We start from the raw sequence: 20,261 nt of genomic DNA on the forward strand, positions 1-20,261 counted from the left end.
TGGCTCCTTTCTGTGCATGCACGTAGCACTAAACCATGGTTAAGCATTACAGGATAACAAAACCAATTTATACTCATGGCTCCCTCACAAATGAACCAGCATGACATCTTACTCAACTGTAGCAACTAGACTATAAGAACTGGTTGGCCCTTTGCCAAACTTTTGGGTTGTTTTCTGGTCTCCTCTGCTGTTGTATGTTTTCTGCAAACAATGGCTTTTAGTTCTTGTTCTGCTGTATTGTATTTTGATCTTATGACTATGAACCATATTTGGGGACCTGTGTGGAGCTAAAAGGTATGTAAATTATTTTTATAAATAAATTCACACTTAACAAAGTTAAGGTATGAATAACTACAATGCGAAGATTTTGCACTACCCTCTTCGCTTTCATGTCTTGATTCCTCCCAGCTTACATATCAAATCTTGAAAACAGAACTTATTTAGATTTGATTTGCCACCAAAAATAAGCATTATTAAGATGAACCTCTCAAAATTGTTCTCAAAGACCTTATTAGACTCAATGACATGTACTCTTAGATTAATCACCCATGCCATTTTGGAGTAGACAATCTCTTATCTTTTGCTTATTCTCTGTATTCCAAAATGAGAAATTAATCCTCTTTGGGTCCCTATTTACACACAATAAAAATAATATAAGAATTTGTGCCCACAGGACTTGATTGCTGTGCCTGAACACCCAGAGTTAGTATTTCAGAAATCTATGGCTTCATCACTGGTGTGCTAACACTGTGTACATAGCAGTTGAGGGGCTGGTTTCAATATGAAATGTTGCATGACTATGTTTTTCTTATAAGCCCAGCATCATGTTTAAATCAGACAGTGATTTAAATCCCAAGTTATTAAATCACTGCTAGGTTTGCTCTAGAAATAATGACAGAACCACAGGTAATGTATGAAACTTTAATTTACTGTTATTTGATCTTTTTGGATTCCTGACACCCTTTTTGAAATCCTGAATAAATAATTCTGACTGAAGTTTGTGAGTAACCACATACAACAAAATAATGCACAAGTGCATCCACCCATAACAATATATTGATTCATCCCCACAACCAAGCTCATGACCTTCCTCTATGGAGTTCAGACAGAGACTGAGAAATGAAGATGTCCAGATAAAGTATTGAAGGAAAGTCACGACAGTTTAGAAAAAGGGGTGGGGGAGAATGCCCCAAAATAAAAAGATTTCTGGGCTTGGCTGTCAGTCACTAACAAACTGATATAATGAGGCTGCTGAAATCTAGGTTATAACAAGCCACAATTTCAGAGTCTTCAGTTAACAAATGTGACAGCTAGTATTGAGGTTAAGAAAAAAATGCAGAGTTTTGTGTGTGCACAGAATGCTTTGGTGAATTCTTTTACTTCCTGAGCACATTTCTCCCTTGTGTGCCAGAAAGAGGTGTTATTCTGTAGGCTCTATTTGAAATTTACTTTGCAGTCTGAAGAAAGGAAGGAACAATGCCATGGACTGGCTGGATGCAGAGGAATGGTGGGAGGCACCAGCTAGGGAACCCCCAAGGGAAAAATGGTCAGAGCCAGGGGATATGTGGTGGGATGATGATGGTCAGAGGGAGAAGGTGGAGCAGGCTACGAGGTGGAGGTGTTGGAAGCTGAAGAGGTAACAGTTTAGTGAGCAGGAAGAGGCTGTTGCAGAAGTCCAGAACCAGAGGAAGAAGTGGAGGCTGGGGGGCGGGGCGGGCAAGAGACAGAGATGACGAAGGCTGTTGATGAAGCCAGGGAGCCCCCCCCCCCCGCTCCTGTGACTAGCTCCCCTCCTCCCTGGTCTCCCAGAAGCTGCAGAGGTATGAAGAGGGTGAAGCAAAGACAGACAAGGTGAATGAGACTCAGATTGCTTGGGAAGGAAATGGGGGAGGAGGAGTCTTAAGAAGGAGTGGAAAGGCAAGGGCCTTCAGTTCTCAAAACTGCCTCACTGGGGCAAGATCTACTGGGAAGAGTTGCTGGGCTCATTATGCTTCAGCTGTTTTGTTTATTTGAATAAAGAGTTAACTTTATTGGCATCTTGTGAGTTATTACTTACCTGACTCTGCCACCCACCTTTGACAGTACTGTACGTCATAGATTCCTGACAGAAGTTGAAAGAACTGGCTTGGGTTACTCTATCCTAGAGCAAATATTTCTATTGCAAGAAAAATATGTTGGCTTATATTCAATGCTAGGTAAAGGTAAAGGGACCCCTGGCCATTAGGTCCAGTCGTGGCCGATTCTGGGGTTGCGGCGCTCATCTCGCTTTATTGGCCGAGGGAGCCGGCATACAGCTTCCGGGTCATGTGGCCAGCATGACTTAGCCGCTTCTGGCAAACCAGAGCAGCGCACGGAAACGTCGTTTACCTTCCCGCTGCAGCAGTACCTATTTATCTACTTGTACTTTGACGTGCTTTCAAATTCCATGTAAATGGGAAACTTATAATGGAAAAAACAAAAAAAACCAGACCTAGTCTTAAGATGCTGCAGAGTACCGGACTTTTAATTATGGACCCAAGTAACTTTTCTGTTGATTTCAAAGGGCTTCTAAGTACGACTAATGCTGGCTATTACCCATGTTCTCTATATCTTTAACGTATAATTCTCACAACCATTTTAGCATTGTATCTGCTGCTCAGTTGAAAACTGAAACAGAACACCAGATTTTCCTCACAATCAGCTAAAAGACATATACAAACAAAAGCACTAGGCCAGTGGTTTTCAACCAGTGTGCCATGGCACCCTGGGGTGCCTTGAATTATGGTCAGGGGTGCCGTGGGCAACACTGGCCTCAGTCCCTCTTTCTCTCCCTCTCTCCTCTGATGCGCTCTCGTGCCTGCTTCCCAAAGGCTTGCACAGCTGTTTGGTTGCAGCTGCCTTGGCTACAAGCTCCACAGGCGAATGGTGCCTCTGGGGCTGGCCAGGGGGTGCTGGCTGCCAGGAGCTAAGGTGGCATCAGAGTAAGCAAGTGGGTGAGGGAGCCCAGCCTGCCAGCCCTTGCTGTTGGGAATGGACAGACAACTGTGAGGCTGGGCAGGTAGGCAGGTGCTGCACTAGGCTTTCTTGTGCTTGCTGTGTGCAAGGCCTGCTTGGGAGCTGAATGCCCAGTGCTGAAGGAGAGCATTTCCCCATGCAGACCCAGCAGCGCCTGCTGCTTCCCAAGGTAAGGTGCTGGCCTCACATTCACCTTTGGCTAGTCTCCTTTGGGCCACTAAGACTGGGGGTATCCTCTTCCCAGGCCCCTGTGGGGCAGTGTGAGGAGGCACCTTTCTTTGGTGCTGGGTGGCGGGGCGGGCGCGGCAGCAGCTCAAAGACCAGGGATGGCAAGAGCAGATGCCCAGAGGACTCCCATGGAGACACGAGAGGAGACTGTGGGAACACTCCACAAAGGAGGGTGTTTGAAAAAGGGTGAGAGGCTGCCAGCTCTGCAGACAAGGCGTGACATAACTGGGCTCCTGAGCCAACAGGGGTGCTGCAAAAAAAAAAGGTAGTTGGTTAAGGGAGCTGTGGACTCAAAAAGGTTGAAAATCTCTGCACTAGGCTAAAACTTTCAAGGCAAGCTTTAATACCTGCAAGACTATGTATTTAACCAAGGCACTTAAGCATGCCATTTCTTTCCACTAATGAAATTCCAGTCTACATTCTGTCTTCCTGAGACAGAAAAAAGTTCACTGAATACAAACTGAGTTGTTTGTTTCACTGCTTTGAGAATTTGTCCCAACTGAAAATCTGTCTATAAATTCTTAAATAAAAACAAATCTGGTACTACAGTAATTTCACAAACAATTTAATATTTATTTACCTATAGCTAAAAAGAATTCAGAGAAAGTTAGCAAATAGAACACTGCATGCAACTAAGTACAGTGGACCCTCTGGATACGAATTTAATTCGTTCTGGAGGTCCGTGTGCATCCTGAAAAATCCGTAACCAGAGGTGCTGCTTCTGTGCATGGTGCGATAGAGCGCTTCTGCGCATGCGTGAGCGGCGAAACCTGGAAAAATACTTCCGAGTTTGCCGCTTTCACAACCTGAATCTTACGTATCCAGAGAGGTACATAACTCGAGGGTCCACTGTAGTCATTAGTTTAACATTGCAGGATTTTCTAAAAATCTCCCCCACCCCACCCAAAAATATTTCACACATTGATTGGTTACCATGGAAAGTGAACAAAGATGACAGTCTACTTGGCAACTGGGCTGCAGAACAAGTTGATGAAAATGTTCCACTGTGAGTCAACTTCATATGAGCCTTAGGGAGTAATTTTGTCATGTACTATGAGTAGTGTTTTTTTTTTTTTTTAATGCCCAACTACTGCATTAAGAAAGAAGAAATTCCTATCTGTATTATGAAGTAGCAGTTTCGTAGCTATGCTGCAAAAAAAGCCCTTTAGGGCATGCCTACCAGGATTTCCCTTTCTCCCAGCAGTTCCTCGTGGAATTTTGGAGTTTGGAGGAACTTTACAAAGGCAGGCTTCCTTCTTCTTTCAAATATATTAGAAGAAGATGATGATGACGACACAATAGTGGTTGTGTCCTTCCTCCCAAGAGGGAAAGACAAAACATTGTCTCCAATGTCACATTGACTTTTGGAAGCATTCAGAGCCCAATGCCTTGAAAGCGCTTTCAAACCAGTAAAACGTATTGTAGCTTTTCAAATCTCCAAGGTTCAGTGTACATGCAAGGAGCCTTCACTAGTCTCCAGGCTTAGGAGAAAAGCAGGAACTTTCCTGGTTTCTAAGCTCTCACCTGGTAAAATATGCGCTTGCCAATGGCTAATGAAGTTATGGACTCTTGCAAAGGCTGTCCATTGGCTATATATTGCTGTGATTTCCCAGGCAATTGGCCATTCCTATTTTTGCAATCGTGGCAGGCTATAAAATCAGGAAGCTTATCATCCCCCTAGCAGGCAACTGTATGTAGCTGATGGTTTGGACAGTGGGTTGGCATAGGCTTGACTTTAGTTATTTGATATACAGTGGTACCTCGCAAGACGAATGCCTCGCAAGACAAAAAACTCGCTAGACGAAAGGTTTTTCCGTTTTCAATTTGCCTCGCAAGACGAATTTCCCTATGGGCTTGCTTCGCAAGACGAAAACGTCTCGCGACTTTGTTTCCTTTGTCTAAAAACCGTTAAAACCAAGGGTGCTTAGCTTGAACAGCTGCAGTTGCGACTTGACTTCGAGGAGCAACTGTTAGCACGTGGTTTCGTAGCCTTTTCTCAGACTTTGCTCACTTTTGAAGCTTTTCCAAAACTTTTCCAGAACTTCTCTTGCATCCATTTGGTAAGTTAAACTTTTAAAACTTTTTTTTGGGGGTTTTGGATTTTGGGTTGGGGTGTTTGGGATTCAAGGACTTGGTGTTGTGGGGGGGTTTGCGATAATCTGGGAGCTTGTGGGCCTTTTTTGGGAATTTTTATGATTTTCTGTGACCATTGGGCAAGGTTGTTTTTTTCCAAAAAAATTTTCTGAGTTTGAATTTCTGAGTGCTGGCTGGCTGGGGGAACAGTTGGGGAGGTTTCTGCAGGAATCTGGGGGCTTGTGGGGGTTTTTTTTGGAATTTTTATGATTTTCTGTGACCATTGGGCCAGGTTGTTTTTTTTCAAAAAAAAATTCTGAGTTTGAATTTCTGAGTGCTGGCTGGTTGGGGGAACAGTTGGGGAGGTTTCTGCAGGAATCTGGGAGCTTGTGGGGTTTTTTTGGGAATTTTTATGATTTTCTGTGACCATTGGGCCAGGTTTTTTTTTTTTTTCAAAAAAAAATTCTGAGTTTGAATTTCTGAGTGCTGGCTGGTTGGGGGAACAGTTGGGGAGGTTTCTGTAGGAATCTGGGAGCTTGTGGGGGGTTTTTGGGAATTTTTATGATTTTCTGTGACCATTGGGCAAGGTTGTTTTTTTTTCAAAAAAAATTTCTGAGTTTGAATTTCTGAGTGCTGGCTGGCTGGAGGAACAGTTGGGGAGGTTTCTGCAGGAATCTGGGGGCTTGTGGGGTTTTTATGATTTTCTGTGACCATTGGGCAAGGTTGTTTTTTTTCAAATTTTTTTTCCTGAGTTTGAATTTCTGAGTGCTGGCTGGCTGGGGGAACAGTTGGGGAGGTTTCTGCAGGAATCTGGGACCATTGGGCCATGTTGTTATTTTTTGAAATTTTTTTTTGTCTGGGTGGGGGAACAGTTGGGGAGGGGTTTGCAGCAGTTGGGGAGGGGTTTGCAATTTCTGTGTTGTGGGTGGGTGGGTGTCTGTGGGAGCAGTTGAGGTTTTTGAAGACATTGGTGATTTTTGAAGCTTTTCCAAAACTTATTTTGCAGCCATTTGAGGTTTCTGAAGACTTCGGTGATTGATTGTTGAAGCTTTTCCAGAACTTCTCTTGCATCCATTTGGTAAGTTAAACTTTTAAAACTTTTTTGGGGGTTTTTGGATTTTGGGTTGGGGTGCTTGGGATTCAAGGCCTTGGTTCTGGGTTTTAATTTCTGTGTGGTGGGTGGCTGGGTGCTTTTGTATTTTTTGGATTTGAAGCACATCACTTATTTCTTTTTCTTTTTCTGAGTTTACGAAGGTAAGAGCTGTGCTGCCATGGGACCCAAGAAGACTGCTGCTGCGGTGGCCGGCGAGAGGAAGAAGGAGAAGGTGACGCTGGAAATGAAGAAGGAGATCATCCGGAAGCACGACGGCGGAATGCGTGTGACGGACATCGCCAGGGAGTACGGGAGGAATCCATCAACCATCGGGACCATCCTGAAGATGAGGGAGAAGATCCTGGCGACTGATGCAGCCAAGGGAGTCACCAGGATCGTGAAGAACCGCCCAGCTGTTCTGGAGGAGGTCGAGAAGTTGCTGCTCATCTGGATAGAAGAGAAGCAGCGTGCAGGGGACACAGTGTCTGAGGCCGTCATTTGTGAGAAGGCCAAGGCCTTGCACGCTGACCTCATCCGGGAACAGCCAGGAACCTCAGCCGAGCCAGAAGTCTTCAAGGCTAGCAGAGGTTGGTTTGAACGGTTCAAGACAAGATCTGGCATCCACAGCGTGGTCAGGCATGGAGAGGCTGCCAGTTCTGATGTTCCTGCGGCTGAAGACTTTGCAGCGGAGTTCCTGGAGGTTGTGAAGACGGAGGGCTACGTTCCATAGCAGGTCTTCAACTGCGACGAGACCGGGCTGTTTTGGAAGAGGATGCCCAAAAGGACTTTCATCACTCAGGAGGAGTCCAAGTTGCCTGGCCACAAGCCCATGAAGGACCGTCTGACCCTGCTCTTCTGTGCCAACGCAAGCGGCGACCTGAAGATCAAGCCCCTGCTGGTGTACCACTCGGAGAACCCACGGGTCTTCAAGAGACACAAGATCGACAAGGAGCGGCTGAGTGTCATGTGGCGATCCAACAGCAAGGCTTGGGTCACACGTGTGCTGTTTGTGGACTGGGTCAATCTTGCTTTTGGCCCTGCTGTCAAGCAGTACCTGCTGGACAACGACCTGCCGCTGAAGGCTTTGCTTCTGATGGACAATGCTCCTGCTCATCCTAAAGGCCTTGAGGTGGACTTGTTGGAGGAGTTCAGCTTCATCAACATCATGTTCCTGCCGCCTAACACCACGCCACTGCTCCAGCCGATGGATCAGCAGGTCATCGCCAATTTCAAAAAACTCTACACCAAGGAGCTTTTCAGGCGATGCTTCGAGGTGACTGACTGCACCACCATCACCCTGCGGGAATTCTGGAAGGACCACTTCGACATCGTCACCTGCTTGAAGATGGTCACCACGGCCTGGAAAGGGATCAGCCAGAGAAATTTGAATTGCGCTTGGCGCAGCCTGTGGCCGGACTGTGTGGCACCAAGTGACTCTGATGCACCAGAGTCAACAGTGGTGCAGGACATTGTTGCCTTGGGGAGGACCATGGGCCTGGAGGTCACGGAGGAGGACGTCTGTGAACTGGTGGAGGAGCACGACGACGAGCTGACCACCGTGGAGCTGGTCGAACTGCAGGCAGAGGCTGCGCAGGAGCAGGCCTCACTGGAAGAGGAGGAAGCAACTGGGGAACGGCTGTCCTCCGAAAAACTGAGGGACATTTGCCTGAAGTGGAAGGAGGTGCAGACTTTTGCAGAGCAACACCACCCTGAGAAGCATGTGGCACATGACGTTGGGAACTTTTATGATACGAGGGTCATGTCGCCTTTCAGGGAGCTGCTGAAAAGGCGGATGAAGCAGCAGACTATGGACAGGTTCTTGACCAAGAAGCAAAGAGTGGAAGAGGAGCCTTCTTCGAGTGGTCCCCCAGAGTCTTAGAAAATGTACTGTACACTTTGTTGATTTTTAAATGTTTTTCTGTCATGTTTATAAAGTTAATTTATTTTCCCTTCAATTTTTGAACTGCTCTTTACAGTATGTGTGACTTTAAAGAGCAGTTAATAAACTCTTGTTGTACCAAATTTGGCTTTGTTTGGACTTTTTTTGACCATAGGAACGCATTGATTTTCAATGCATTCCTATGGGATTTCGTGATTCGCAAGACGAAAAATTCGCTAGACGACAAAACTTGCGGAACGAATTAATTTCGTCTTGCGGGGCACCACTATATTCACCTTTTCTGTAAACTTTTTAAAAATTTAAGCTAGGTTCCAGAATTTAAGTTTAGAGAATGGCGGACGATAACTTTATAATGAATTATAATTAATGCACAGATTCCACACAAACGTGCACACTGAGATTCTGGTTTACAGCACATGTAAGTTCAAACATTTGGCTAGAAATATTCTAAACAAAACAGTAGAAGCAAACAGTGTTGCCAACTTCCTAAATTTGCAAATCACAATTTGCCTAGTCACCTGGTGTAAATATAAACTGCCCAAGGCAAACAGGCCTATTCCAGAGGCTGTCCTTTGTAGTGTAAAGCTTATAGCTTGTTTTCAGTGGGAATTCGGGCAGTGAAGAAGAAATAGTTACGGTAAGTTTGCATATGCTCAGTTCTGCACTGCTTTTAGTACCCTTGCTGGGATGGCTGAAACCTTCTGCTTTGTTTTACAAACAGTGTGGCTTTCCTACTACTGGATTTTGTATTTGATTGAGACTCTGTAATTGGATGAGTCAGCTTCATTATTTGTGCTAGTTTAGAACTGTGGGGTTATCTTGTTTACTTGGATGCAGTTTATTTCCAGTCCTGTTCCTATGAATATTTACCTGGAAATAATGTCCACTATGTTTAACAAGTTTTTTTTTCCTTTTTTATATAAAAAACCCCTGTACATATGCTGTGCACCATTCTCTCAAGCAAGTCCCACTGAACACAATCTGGTTTACTACTTTATATTCTTATACTGCTCTTACTCATATCAGATTTCCACCAGAACTGTACATCATAAAACAAAAACCAGAAGAGAAATACAGGTAAAATGGCCTCATACTTTATCTTGTTAGTCTGGGATTGCTGTAGTGCAATATTTCCTGTATTTCACTGAAGTTAGCTCTCTTCTTTAGCCATCTACATTTGATTCTGCAAATGACAGAGCCCTCTTTCTACATATGCTTCCCTAAACTCCCTGGTACCAAACTTCTTGTTTAACCTAATATTTTTTTCTTTATCTCCATGCAGCTTCTTCTCTCAGAAATACCATTCCATCTGCCAATATATTTTCTTCCTCTGCACTAACTTTCAAGTGCCTCCTTAAAACACATCTGTTCACCTTGATTTATTTCAAATTCCCCTTTATTTTCCCTCCCTGCCTAATGTGTCTTAATTTTATTCTTAGACTGCAAGTCTGCAGATGGGCCTGTGGCTTTTTATTTTATTCCTGTGTCTAGGAATGCTAAACCCTTTATAAAACAAAAACATGATTCTGTCACAGGCAACCCAGTCCACTTGACACACTATTTTCCACCATGCACAATATGCAGTGACCCATGTATTTCTCACAAACATAAGAAGCAGAAAATAAGTGAATAAATCAAATAAAACATTAAGCTAGAATATGCAGTGTCCCAACAACACTTGTGGTCAACTAGAGGAAAAGACAATTAGAAATAGTCATCATATAAACCTTCTTGGCTGAGGTAATTAAAAAGTAAATAAATAGGCTGTTCAACTGATTCAGCTCAACGTGGGAGATTGCAAAGGCAGTTGTCTTTAAAACTAAGGGAATTCTAAGTGCTTCAATCAGTAGTGTGTGAAAAATTGTCATTTGTTATTTATGAAGTAATTCATTCAGAGGACTGTTAAAATACTGGCAGAGACTGGTGCCTACATTCCGGACCCCACCCCCCCAAGCGCTGACGGGGCCCATGTTTTGTGACATTTTTGGGTCACTTCTGGGTTCGGCGTGAAGTGCACGGTTGTGAACATATTGGACGCACATAAAACAATCGCTGCCTGTATAGAAGGAAGGACTCTGAATGTATCGAACTGGAGAATGAAAATGAGCCAATTTCATTACAGAGCGGAATGCCAAATGTATTTTCACACCTACAGAATTAAAAGCAAATAATTGTCAAGCCTGTTATAAACAAGAACCCAGTGTCTGGAGCTTATCAGTGCAGGTCAATACTAAAAAGGAAGTTCAGCACATAAACATTGTTTGATATTAGGGATTTACAAACACTTTTTAGCATTTATATCCTGCCAGCATTGAAACTGCTACATAATTTTTGTATGATGGCACTCAGCATCTCATTCTGCTTCATTAATCCACCAGTATCCTGCAAAAAGAACTGAGGCCGCAGTTTTGCTGCATATGGTCAGGGGGAATTCTGCCAAGTCCCCACAGCTGGATTTCCTCTGCCGCACTAAACGAATCAAAGTCATTTGCCAGTAAAATGTGCCTCTAACACAGGAAATAGCATGAAACTTCATACTTTTACAATAAAAAATGTGTTGCGGTTCTAAATGGAACTATATATTTATAAAGTATGCTGCATCTCATGTACATAGTGTTGGGGGGGGGGGGAGGAATGCTCCGCCAAAAAAGAATATGGTACAGAGTGATTAGCTATTTCTACATACTTCTTATACACAGAAAAGAGAAGAACTGCATGAATGTCCATCCCTCCAAAATTAAGGGGGATTAAATGTGTGCACATACACACACAGGCCTATTTTGAGATAGCAGGGATTTCAGGTTCACCTTAATACACCCTGAGATTAGGGCTGCAACACTGCATACACTTTACAGCCAAAGCCATACAGCACAAACGTTACAGATTCATTTTCTCAACTTGGTCCTTAGCATTACATCTGGGGAAAAGGTAATGTTTACTTCTCATTTCTTCTCGCAAACTCTCATTACAGGCTACCTCTTAAACTTATACTCACAATTAGAAGACATTTACTGGGGAGTAAGTAACATTGAACTTAGCAGGAACTCCCCCACTGATTACACTGTAAGAATGGCAAAATAATGGATTTTTCCAATCCTGCCATGTACAATTTAATTTATAGCTACATAGCACATGTGAAATTAGCTGGGAAGAGTTTGAATCCAATTAATTAACACACAACATAGTGCTGTGATTTTGTTTAAGATTTAGTTTGCCAGGAAACATGTACTGCTACGCTGCGGCTAAATCATAAAATTTAATAGTATGATGGCACTGCAGAATACTACGGACCGACAGCTTCCAACATTACTTTTCCCCACTAGCAATGTTAATTTGCATGGAGAAAGGCAACCAGGTAATGGCGTAAGGCCAACATCTTTGAATGTCAAATGCCTGAAATCTATGAAGGGCAGAAAAATCACCCCCTCCACAGTCAACAAATCTGCTCTGGAGAATTGGGGAGTACTCATAACAGATTTAGAGGGTGCATGAGGGAGAAGGAAGCATTCTGTTACGCAAGGAGAAATCCTTGTGCTCAGTGGTATGTTGAATACAACCCACAGTGTGCATGCGGCCCAATGGCAACTGCCTTCTTCTACATTAAACTCATTGTTCTCAGAAGCTAGTAACACACACACGCCTTAATATTGCAAGGAACTATACTGGTAGATAGAGCAACAGCATTCCAATAAACAAGAAAAAAAGGGTGGTGAAACATATCATGGAAACTTCTAAGATCAGTCTGTGGTTCCAAAAAAACCTTTGGTTTTAGATCAGGGGTCAGCAACATTTTTCAGTCGTGGGCCGGTCCACCGTCCCTCAGACCATGTGGTAGGCTGGACTATATTTTGAAAAAAATAATGAACGAATTCCTATGCCCCACAAATAACCCAGAGATGCATTTGAAATAAAAGCACACATTCTACTCATGTAAAAACACCAGGCAGGCCCCAAATAACCCAGAGATGCATTTGAAATAAAAGCACACATTCTACTCATGTAAAAACATGCTGATTCCCGGACCGTCTGTGGGCCGGATTGAGAAGGCGATTGGGCCGCATCCAGTCCACGGGCCTTAGGTTGCCTACCCTTGTTTTAGATGAATAAATCCATAGTGAGACGTACAGCACATTGAACAAACTTGGGCACTCTCTCTTAACCCATCCCTTTCCTCACAGGGCACCACAAAGAAACATCAGGTGCACATTATTAAAAGAAATATATGAAACTATACTTTTCAGATACAGAAAAGACCCATAATTTAATGGTTCATAATTTTTATACAGCTGAATGTTTCTAGCACAGGTTTTTCTATCACAGCTACTCAAACTTTGAAATTTTAAATAGCGTTAATTAAATGTCTTCCAGGTTCTTATACTACATTAACTGTCCTTTACCTTTACCTTACCTTATAATACTATACAAAATCCCAAGCTTGTAAGAATTATCAGAATTCTGGTTATCGATACTAAATTAAATAGCATGTTTGAGATGTATGTGACAAAGTATGCCACCTCATATAAACTCAGTAAAGGTAAAGGTAAAGGTACCCCTGCCCGAACGGGCCAGTCTTGACAGACTCTGGGGTTTGTGCGCCCATCTCACATCTATAAACTCAGTAAGAGAAGGCAAATAAGACCATTTTGCAAATAGAAGAGTGATGTGTGTTACAAATCTTTCCACTGCTAAACATTTAGTTTGAAATTGGGTTTCTCAAGTCCAATTTCAAAATGTAGCACACTAGACTACAATGAAAATGCAAAAAAAAAAATAATTATACTTGTAATGGTATTAGCCTAAGAATAGCTAGCTCATATTTACCAAACTCAAGCATATTCACTCATTAGTGAATATTCCAATTCTTGGAAATAATCATTATAAACTACAAAGCCATGTAACTGCATGTTTGTACTGTTTATAGCTGTCACCTCCATTAAAACTTCAGATTTGGCACACTGTTGTACATACACATACATACACACACACACAAAAGTAATTGTCTGTGTTTTCATGTCATAAGGCAGGGTTTTGAGCTTATCATGGTTTATTGTGCACAAGCAGCATGCTGGCTGCCTGATTGTTCCCACTTCAGTCCTTTCTTGGTGCAAACAGGACAAACTAGGAAACTCTCATAAAGCTTGCTAGCCAAACTTAAACCATGCATTGTTACTGGGTTGTTGAACCTGGCTTTTTGGGGACCAAGAAGATCCTGGGTTCAGATGTAACAAGAGTTTCTCCTGCTTTTAAGAGAGGAGGAGTGAAGTAGGAGCATAAATAATAAATTGTGATAAGCTAGAAACCCTGGCTTATCATGATATATGATCACATCATCAAGTTACGTAATACTGTGTAAAACTGGATGTGACAGTATTTATTCAAAGCATTTATACCCCACTCTTCATTCAGAAAGGCTCGGAGAATGTCTTATGGATCAATAAAAACAACACAGTTGCTCCCCTGAGGCTTACAATGTAAATACAGTATGCGCAAGATAAAAGGAAAATGGGATGGGGAGGAAAGAAGAAAAGAAGCAAATTCACATGCAAAATTATTGATATTGCAAGGTTCTAATTATGATAAGCTCTGATGGAAAGGGCTACAGGCCTTGATAGTCAAGGTCCACATACACTTCTGGGCAACACACAGAAGCTACAATCACGTGTTAATCCATGCTTCACTTTAGATCACCCTTTCACACTTTGTGGTCCCCAAGTTAATCCTGCCATTATCAGATCCAGTGGCACTCTCAGACAAACACAGGAAAACTGAAACCCTCAGTATGATGCAATTACAAATCTCTCTTTTTTCCAATACTGTAATATGATGCCCTGGTGAGATCACAACTGGAACTATCTCCACATGTGGAACAACAACAGGCTCACCCAGGCTTATGGAGCACATCTTCAAAGTAGAAAAAGGCAACTAGAATGATTCAGGAAATAAACAGAATTTTGTATTGCTGAATGTTAAGAAGGCTCTTTGTTGTAATTTACAAATGTCACGCTAAAGTGGGGAGAAATGCTATGCAGGATCAAGAAAATTGTGACTATGATGAACCAAAAGTGATTTTAAACAAGTCCAAGAGCTTGGTTACATTCAGTGGGATTTTTGTCCTTTTGTTTTTGAACAGCAAATTCCTATGCCATAACCCAAACTATTTTTGAGAACTCAGTTTCAAAAGCTGTTAGCCATAATAAGCACTGATAAATGACTACGTGTGCATGTGTATTTGCACTTGAGCACACTGTTTAAGAAACAAAAGCCCTGAACCCCCTTGGGCACACAGAAACAGCTGTGTATTTCTTTGTATGCTGGTCTGAAGTTAGAACTTATAAGAACCACTGCATACAGATTTGCCTTTAAGAGGTTAGAAAGCAAAAGAAGATACCTTATTATAAATTCAAGAACTCTCCATAGCACAGCTGTTGGAAGGAAGAACCTCACAGGGTTTCAAAACACTGGTTTCTCAACTGAGATGAAGTAGTGATATTATTATTTTAATGAATTGTAAAAAGTCTCCCCTTCCTCTGAAGCTTCAGGCACTGCGACAACCAGAGAGAGGAGTTATGGATTTCATTAAATATTCATTTGGGGGTAAATCTGTGGATGACTTTTGTATTACACCTAGGACAACTTCTCTGCATATTCAATCACAGTGATAAAATTTACTTTTAAAAAACAAAAATCGAAAGACTGATAATTGCTTCTGTGATCATCATGGAAACTAGGCTACCACATAGCCTGTCTGCATGAACCTCCTCCCATGTGGGTCTGCCAATTTTCAACATATCATTGCAAAATGCAGAAACAGAGGGAGGAACTGCATATAAACATCACTGGAACTTTGTAGAGAATTGCTTCCAACACAAAAGAAAGGCACATAAAGTAGCCTCAAGGTGGTTCAAGCCAGCATCCTAGTGGCATTTTGTGTAATGTGTACTGGTCCACTGGCTGAAATAATACCTTTCGCCACTTCCCTAGGGACGATCAGACAAGCTTACGTGTCAGGCTAAAATCTGAGATTTTCACTTTATCTTTTTCTGTAGCTTACTGCATTACTTTGTATAATTACATACTCCAGCTGGAGCTATCTACTTTGCTGGCATCTTCGTGCAACACACTGATCATTCCTAGTCTCTGCAAATGGCATAAAATAGAGATAGTTGTGCGAGGCGGTGGTAAGAGCCTAGTCTTGGGCGTTGGACCTTCTGGCTCCTTTCTAGTTCCCTCCCAGAAATTCCACTGTACTTTATAGGGCTGTTCTGTAATAGGTCTACTGAAGGAATACTTTGAGACTGGATATTATTAAGCAATCCCTAACACTAGGTCTCAACATTTGTGAGGGAGGTTTCCAGTTCTGTGTTGCCTGGATCAGCAACAGAACTGCTAGGTCGCGTAGGAAGGAAAACAATAAGTTGGTGAGATTTATGGAGTACCTTCCAATTCCGTTAAAGGAAATTAGATGCTAGATGCAATGCGTGTGTGTGTGTGTGTGTGTGTGTGTGTATATGTATGTATATGTATATGCATGCGTTGCATCTAATCTCCTTTAACAGAATTGAAAACTACTCCATAAATCTCACCAATTTCAGCCCTCAATTTAGGGACTATCTATCTATCTATCTATCTATCTATCTATCTATCTATCTCAAACACAATAGGATTGAGGGGCTCAAATCTGCCTGGAAACAGTACCTTTTGATCTGGAAGCCTCACGCGGAATCCCATCCATTTTGGGGCAAATACATTATTTTGGTTACCCAACGGTGTGACCAGAGACACTGACTTCACTACTGCATTACACGTGCACCATGCAGTTAGAAGAGAACTCAGCCCCGGCACCGAAAATAGGCATTTGGCGGGTGGGAGTGGGAATGGGAGCTCAAGATGGTTTTTGAGGAGGAAACAAGTTCATTCCCCACCGGGTCTCTTAAGGACCGGGAAAGGAGGAGGATCAAAACCGAAACACGTCTATAGCATTTACTCCCTGCCCGCGCAAAATGAGCGTGTCTCCTGCGCCGTTGAAGACTTAACAGGTGTGTTGCGGCTGCGGGGGAAGCGAGTCAGCCCCGCTTCTGTGCCGGGGCGCGTCCGCACTATAACGGGGCTGAGCGGCGACATCTCTCCGCCTGCCATTTGCCCCCGCTCCGGCCAGGTTAGGGCTTCTCAAAGCGAGGGGTTGTGGCAGCGGCGGCCGAGGCCGTTAGCTCCCCCTTTTACCTGGACGACTCTCCGCTGAAGCTGCCGCCGTCCTGCAGCCGCACCTTGCAGAAGAGGATCCCGTTGACGAAGGGCACCGAGGAGAGCTCGTCCAGCTCCAGCTCCACGCGGAATTTGAACTTCTTCTTCTTCATCATCATGAAGGCCATGAAGCGGGGCGGCGGGAAGCAGCCGAGAGGAGGGAGGAAGGAAGGGAGAAGTAAACAAGGCGGCGGGGGGAGGGGGAGAAGAAGCCTCCCCACCCCACCGGCGGGCTAACCCCCTGCCGGCTCCTCCATTACCACAGCCGCACAGTTTCCTCCTTCGACCCTTGTGACCAAGCGCAAGAGGAGGCGGCGGCGAGGAGAAAGAGGAGGAGGAACAGTGGGGAGAAAAGGGGAGGGCGGCGGAGGGGAAGAGAAACGCCAGAAACGCTCCCGCCCGCGCGCGCTGTCTTCGCCTCAGGCAGGCGGCGCTGCCACGCAGCGGCACCCCGCCGCTCTCGCCTTGTTGAGCCCGCCCGCCCGCCGTTCAAAAAAAACAAAACACCGCCTCCCCTCCTGAAGCCACAGAGGCCGCTTTCAGGCCAGCCCGTGGCTATCTTATGTGCCAGCGCGGCCAGTGGTTAGGGGCAGGGCCGGCCCGAGACGTTTTTGGCGCCTGAGGCGAACGACAAAATGGCGGGTGCTCCCCAACCCCCTCAGGGCTGCCTTGTGGCCCTGCAGACCGTGTGAACTTCCACCAGCCCCAGACCAGCATGGCCAGGGGTTAGGGGGCAGGGACGGCCCCCAGGACTTTTTGGGGGGGCACAGAATGACTCCCCCCTAGGGAATGAGGAGTGATTGAAGATATGCATCAGGGACAAGGGGTGGGGAATAAAGATCTACATTGGGAACTGCTGGTCGTGTGGGTCCTGCCGCCCGTGGCAGTTGCCCTCAGCTTGCCTCAGGGCTAGGGATGGTGAGAGTCCAGCAGCACCTGAAGAGCTACAGGTGCCCCAGCCTCGCCCTAACAACTTGCCATCCCCTGGACAGTCAAGAACATGTTCCAGATTAAAGATAATAGTACAAAGAGGGCAACCCTGTAGAGCAAGCCAAATCATGTCTACTCAGAAGTCAGCCCCACAGTGTTCAATGGGGCTTACTCCCAATGTATGTATTTAGGTGTTAAGAGGGCAGGCTTATTGGTGAAAACAACCCATGCCCAATTTAGGTTGGTCATTGAACTTTTATTAAAGCCCTGTCAGAAAAGTGGCAACCCTACAAAGCACAAGAGGAGGAGGGACAAGTTCTACATTACACAATCTCATCCTTTCCCTGATCACGTCTCACCTTCCTCTAAAATAGTTGCTACCACCAACCCTTCCACTCTTACAGTGATTAATGTGATGTGGTTCACTCCTTTTATCACTTTTTAGCCACCCTGATTGCCAAGGAGCATAAAACAATATACCGTATCTCTTCACTTTCTTTACAGTTGATATGTGCTTGTGTTATTGGATCAGTGACCTGGAGAAACTTTTTTCACACCCTTCCTGTGCCCTTCTTGGCCAAAAACCGTTGCGCAGGATAGATTTCTAAACGTATTAAGGACCTTCAATTGAGGAGAAGTTTCTTAAAATAGCAAGAGGATTACTGTCTTGGGCACGCTCAGCAAAAAAACGTAGTAATATCAAGACTGCTGATATCGTTAGTCACTTGATTTAACAGATTGCCTAAATGCAGAAGAGCCAAAGATGTATTTGCCAAATATAATGCGGTACTAATGACTTCAATTTATTTATCACCTTTGATCCATGGAGCTCAAGGCAGTGTACGTGGCTCGTCTCCATCAATTTTGACTTTACAACAAACCTTTGAAGTAGGTTAAGAGGAGAGACAGTGACTGGCTCAAGGTCACCCAAGGGAGCTTAATGGCCAAACAGAGATTTGAAACAAGGGTCTCTCCCTCCTGTCCTAGTTCAACACCGCATCAGACTAGCAAGTGTAATGATATTTCATCACATGGGTGGCTTTAGATTTTGGGGACATTTGGCATTCAGTGGGGCTTTTCTCCATTGGTGTGCCCTCTCCTTGGCCAATCCTTATAGCAACCAAGGAGGTGAGGCAAGTCAGAGGGAGATGACCAGGTAGTGACAGCAAGAAGGATCAGAGGGGTAGGGTGGGGGTTAGAGATTGTCCTTATTTACATTAGGACTTAAAACACAATGTGGTTGTCCCCCCACCCCCGTGTTTCAAGTTGCTTTTTCACTTTGCTGTACACACCAGAGAGGGAGTAGGGATGTCTTTACTTGATTTCCTGATGTTTCCTTCCGCCAAACTCATATTCACTGAAGCTGTCATCTCTGCATGCAGAACGACTGTCCCATACGTACACACCTCATTTTAACTGCAGCTTACATTTTCAAATCTGCATTAAATATTTTGCTATTCAGTATATTATAAAAGTGGTTGTTGTTGTTGGTTTTTTTAAACCTCCGTTCATAAGCCTGATGTTATAGCTCCCTCTGCTGTGTTCACAGTATCACTACAAATGTTCAAAAAGAATAAAATACATAAAAGGTATTAACAAAATATATTTTATGTATTTTATAATATATAGATACTGAATATGTGTAACTAACAATTCAATCCTATAAAAGTCTACTGAGTTCAATGGCACTTGGGATTTAGGACAGGAGCTGAAATCAGAGACACACAAATTTGTTTTACCAAGCACTTCTTCAGTGGCTCAGGGATTTCCTTTCTTTCCCTCATCTCAGAAATATTATTCTGTTCACCCATCAACTCTGAAGCTCCTGTCAATCATCACTAATAAATATTTTATGAATTAATCATTTTATAGTTTGCTTTTTGCTTTGTAAAGGACAGACTTTCACGACATGCTTTATTCAGTGGTACTGAGTCATTGCGAGGGGTCATGATGAATTGTGAATCATAAAGCCTAATCACTATTTCTATGTATTAGTTTAGGAACACATAGTTGTTGCTGCTAAAGTGTTAGAGGACAGTGGTGTTGAGTGTATATCCCCACTTTCATATACATACACACATCACAGCACATTATGTTTGAGCATGCGGGGGGGGGACCACACTAGGCTGGACGGAGTGCTAGAAGCTAGAATGTCTTGTAGGAAACAGTTTCCTGGCACTGGTCACATGTCATCTGGAATGACTCAATATTTTGGGGTGCAAAACATTTTCCTTATTGATATATAGTGGTACCTCAGTTTAAGAACAGTCCTGTTTAAGAACGATTTGGTTTACGAACTCCGCAAAAACAGAAATAGTGTCCCAATTTGAGAACTTCATCTTGGTCTAAGAATGGAATCCAAATGGTGGAAGGGCACCGGCAGCGGGAGGCCTCATTGGGGAAAGTGTGCCTCGGTTTAAGAACAGTTTTGGTTTAAGAACGGACTTCCGGAACGGATTAAGTTCATAAACCAAGGTACCACTGTACATATGAACCATATTTGGCTTGCGGGGCATCACACTTGAGAGTCACTTATACAAAAACAAAGTGAACATGATCTCCCAGTTATCTATTCGCTTGGCTGCATCAAGTGTTAAATGAATGAATGTTGTTTGGTGTGGAAAGAATGCTGGTGCTGTGCATCTCAAAAGAAGCAGTCTCCCAGTCATGGAGACATAGCCCAAAGCTGCTTTTTGCCCCTGGTTCAAGGGTATATGCGCTTATTGTTCTTCAGACAGCTCGTGTAGCTATGTTGAATACGGAACTGGGAACTAGCAACAAAGTTTAGCTTCATGTCAACTT

The 20,261-nt window shown here is 43.7% G+C and overlaps 2 protein-coding genes across 3 annotated transcripts in view; one reads left to right on the forward strand and one right to left on the reverse strand.

The window, feature by feature from the left end:
- The window catches only part of EEIG2 (EEIG family member 2), a 36,237-nt gene extending 17,251 nt beyond the window's left edge, over positions 1-18,986 (reverse strand). The window contains exon 1 of one of the 2 annotated variants that reach the window (XM_082227972.1): positions 16,509-18,986. In XM_082227972.1, the coding sequence (XP_082084098.1) occupies positions 16,509-16,657 (149 nt within the window). In that variant the 5' untranslated portion in view covers positions 16,658-18,986. The remainder of the gene's footprint in view (positions 1-16,508) is intronic. The other variant, XM_082227971.1, reaches the window with a different exon arrangement.
- The window catches only part of FNDC7 (fibronectin type III domain containing 7), a 184,844-nt gene that overhangs the window by 67,976 nt on the left and 96,607 nt on the right, over positions 1-20,261 (forward strand). The window lies entirely within an intron of this gene.

This window comes from Podarcis vaucheri, assembly GCF_965113315.1.
Source record: "Podarcis vaucheri genome assembly, chromosome: 6".
NCBI lineage: Eukaryota > Metazoa > Chordata > Lepidosauria > Squamata > Lacertidae > Podarcis > Podarcis vaucheri.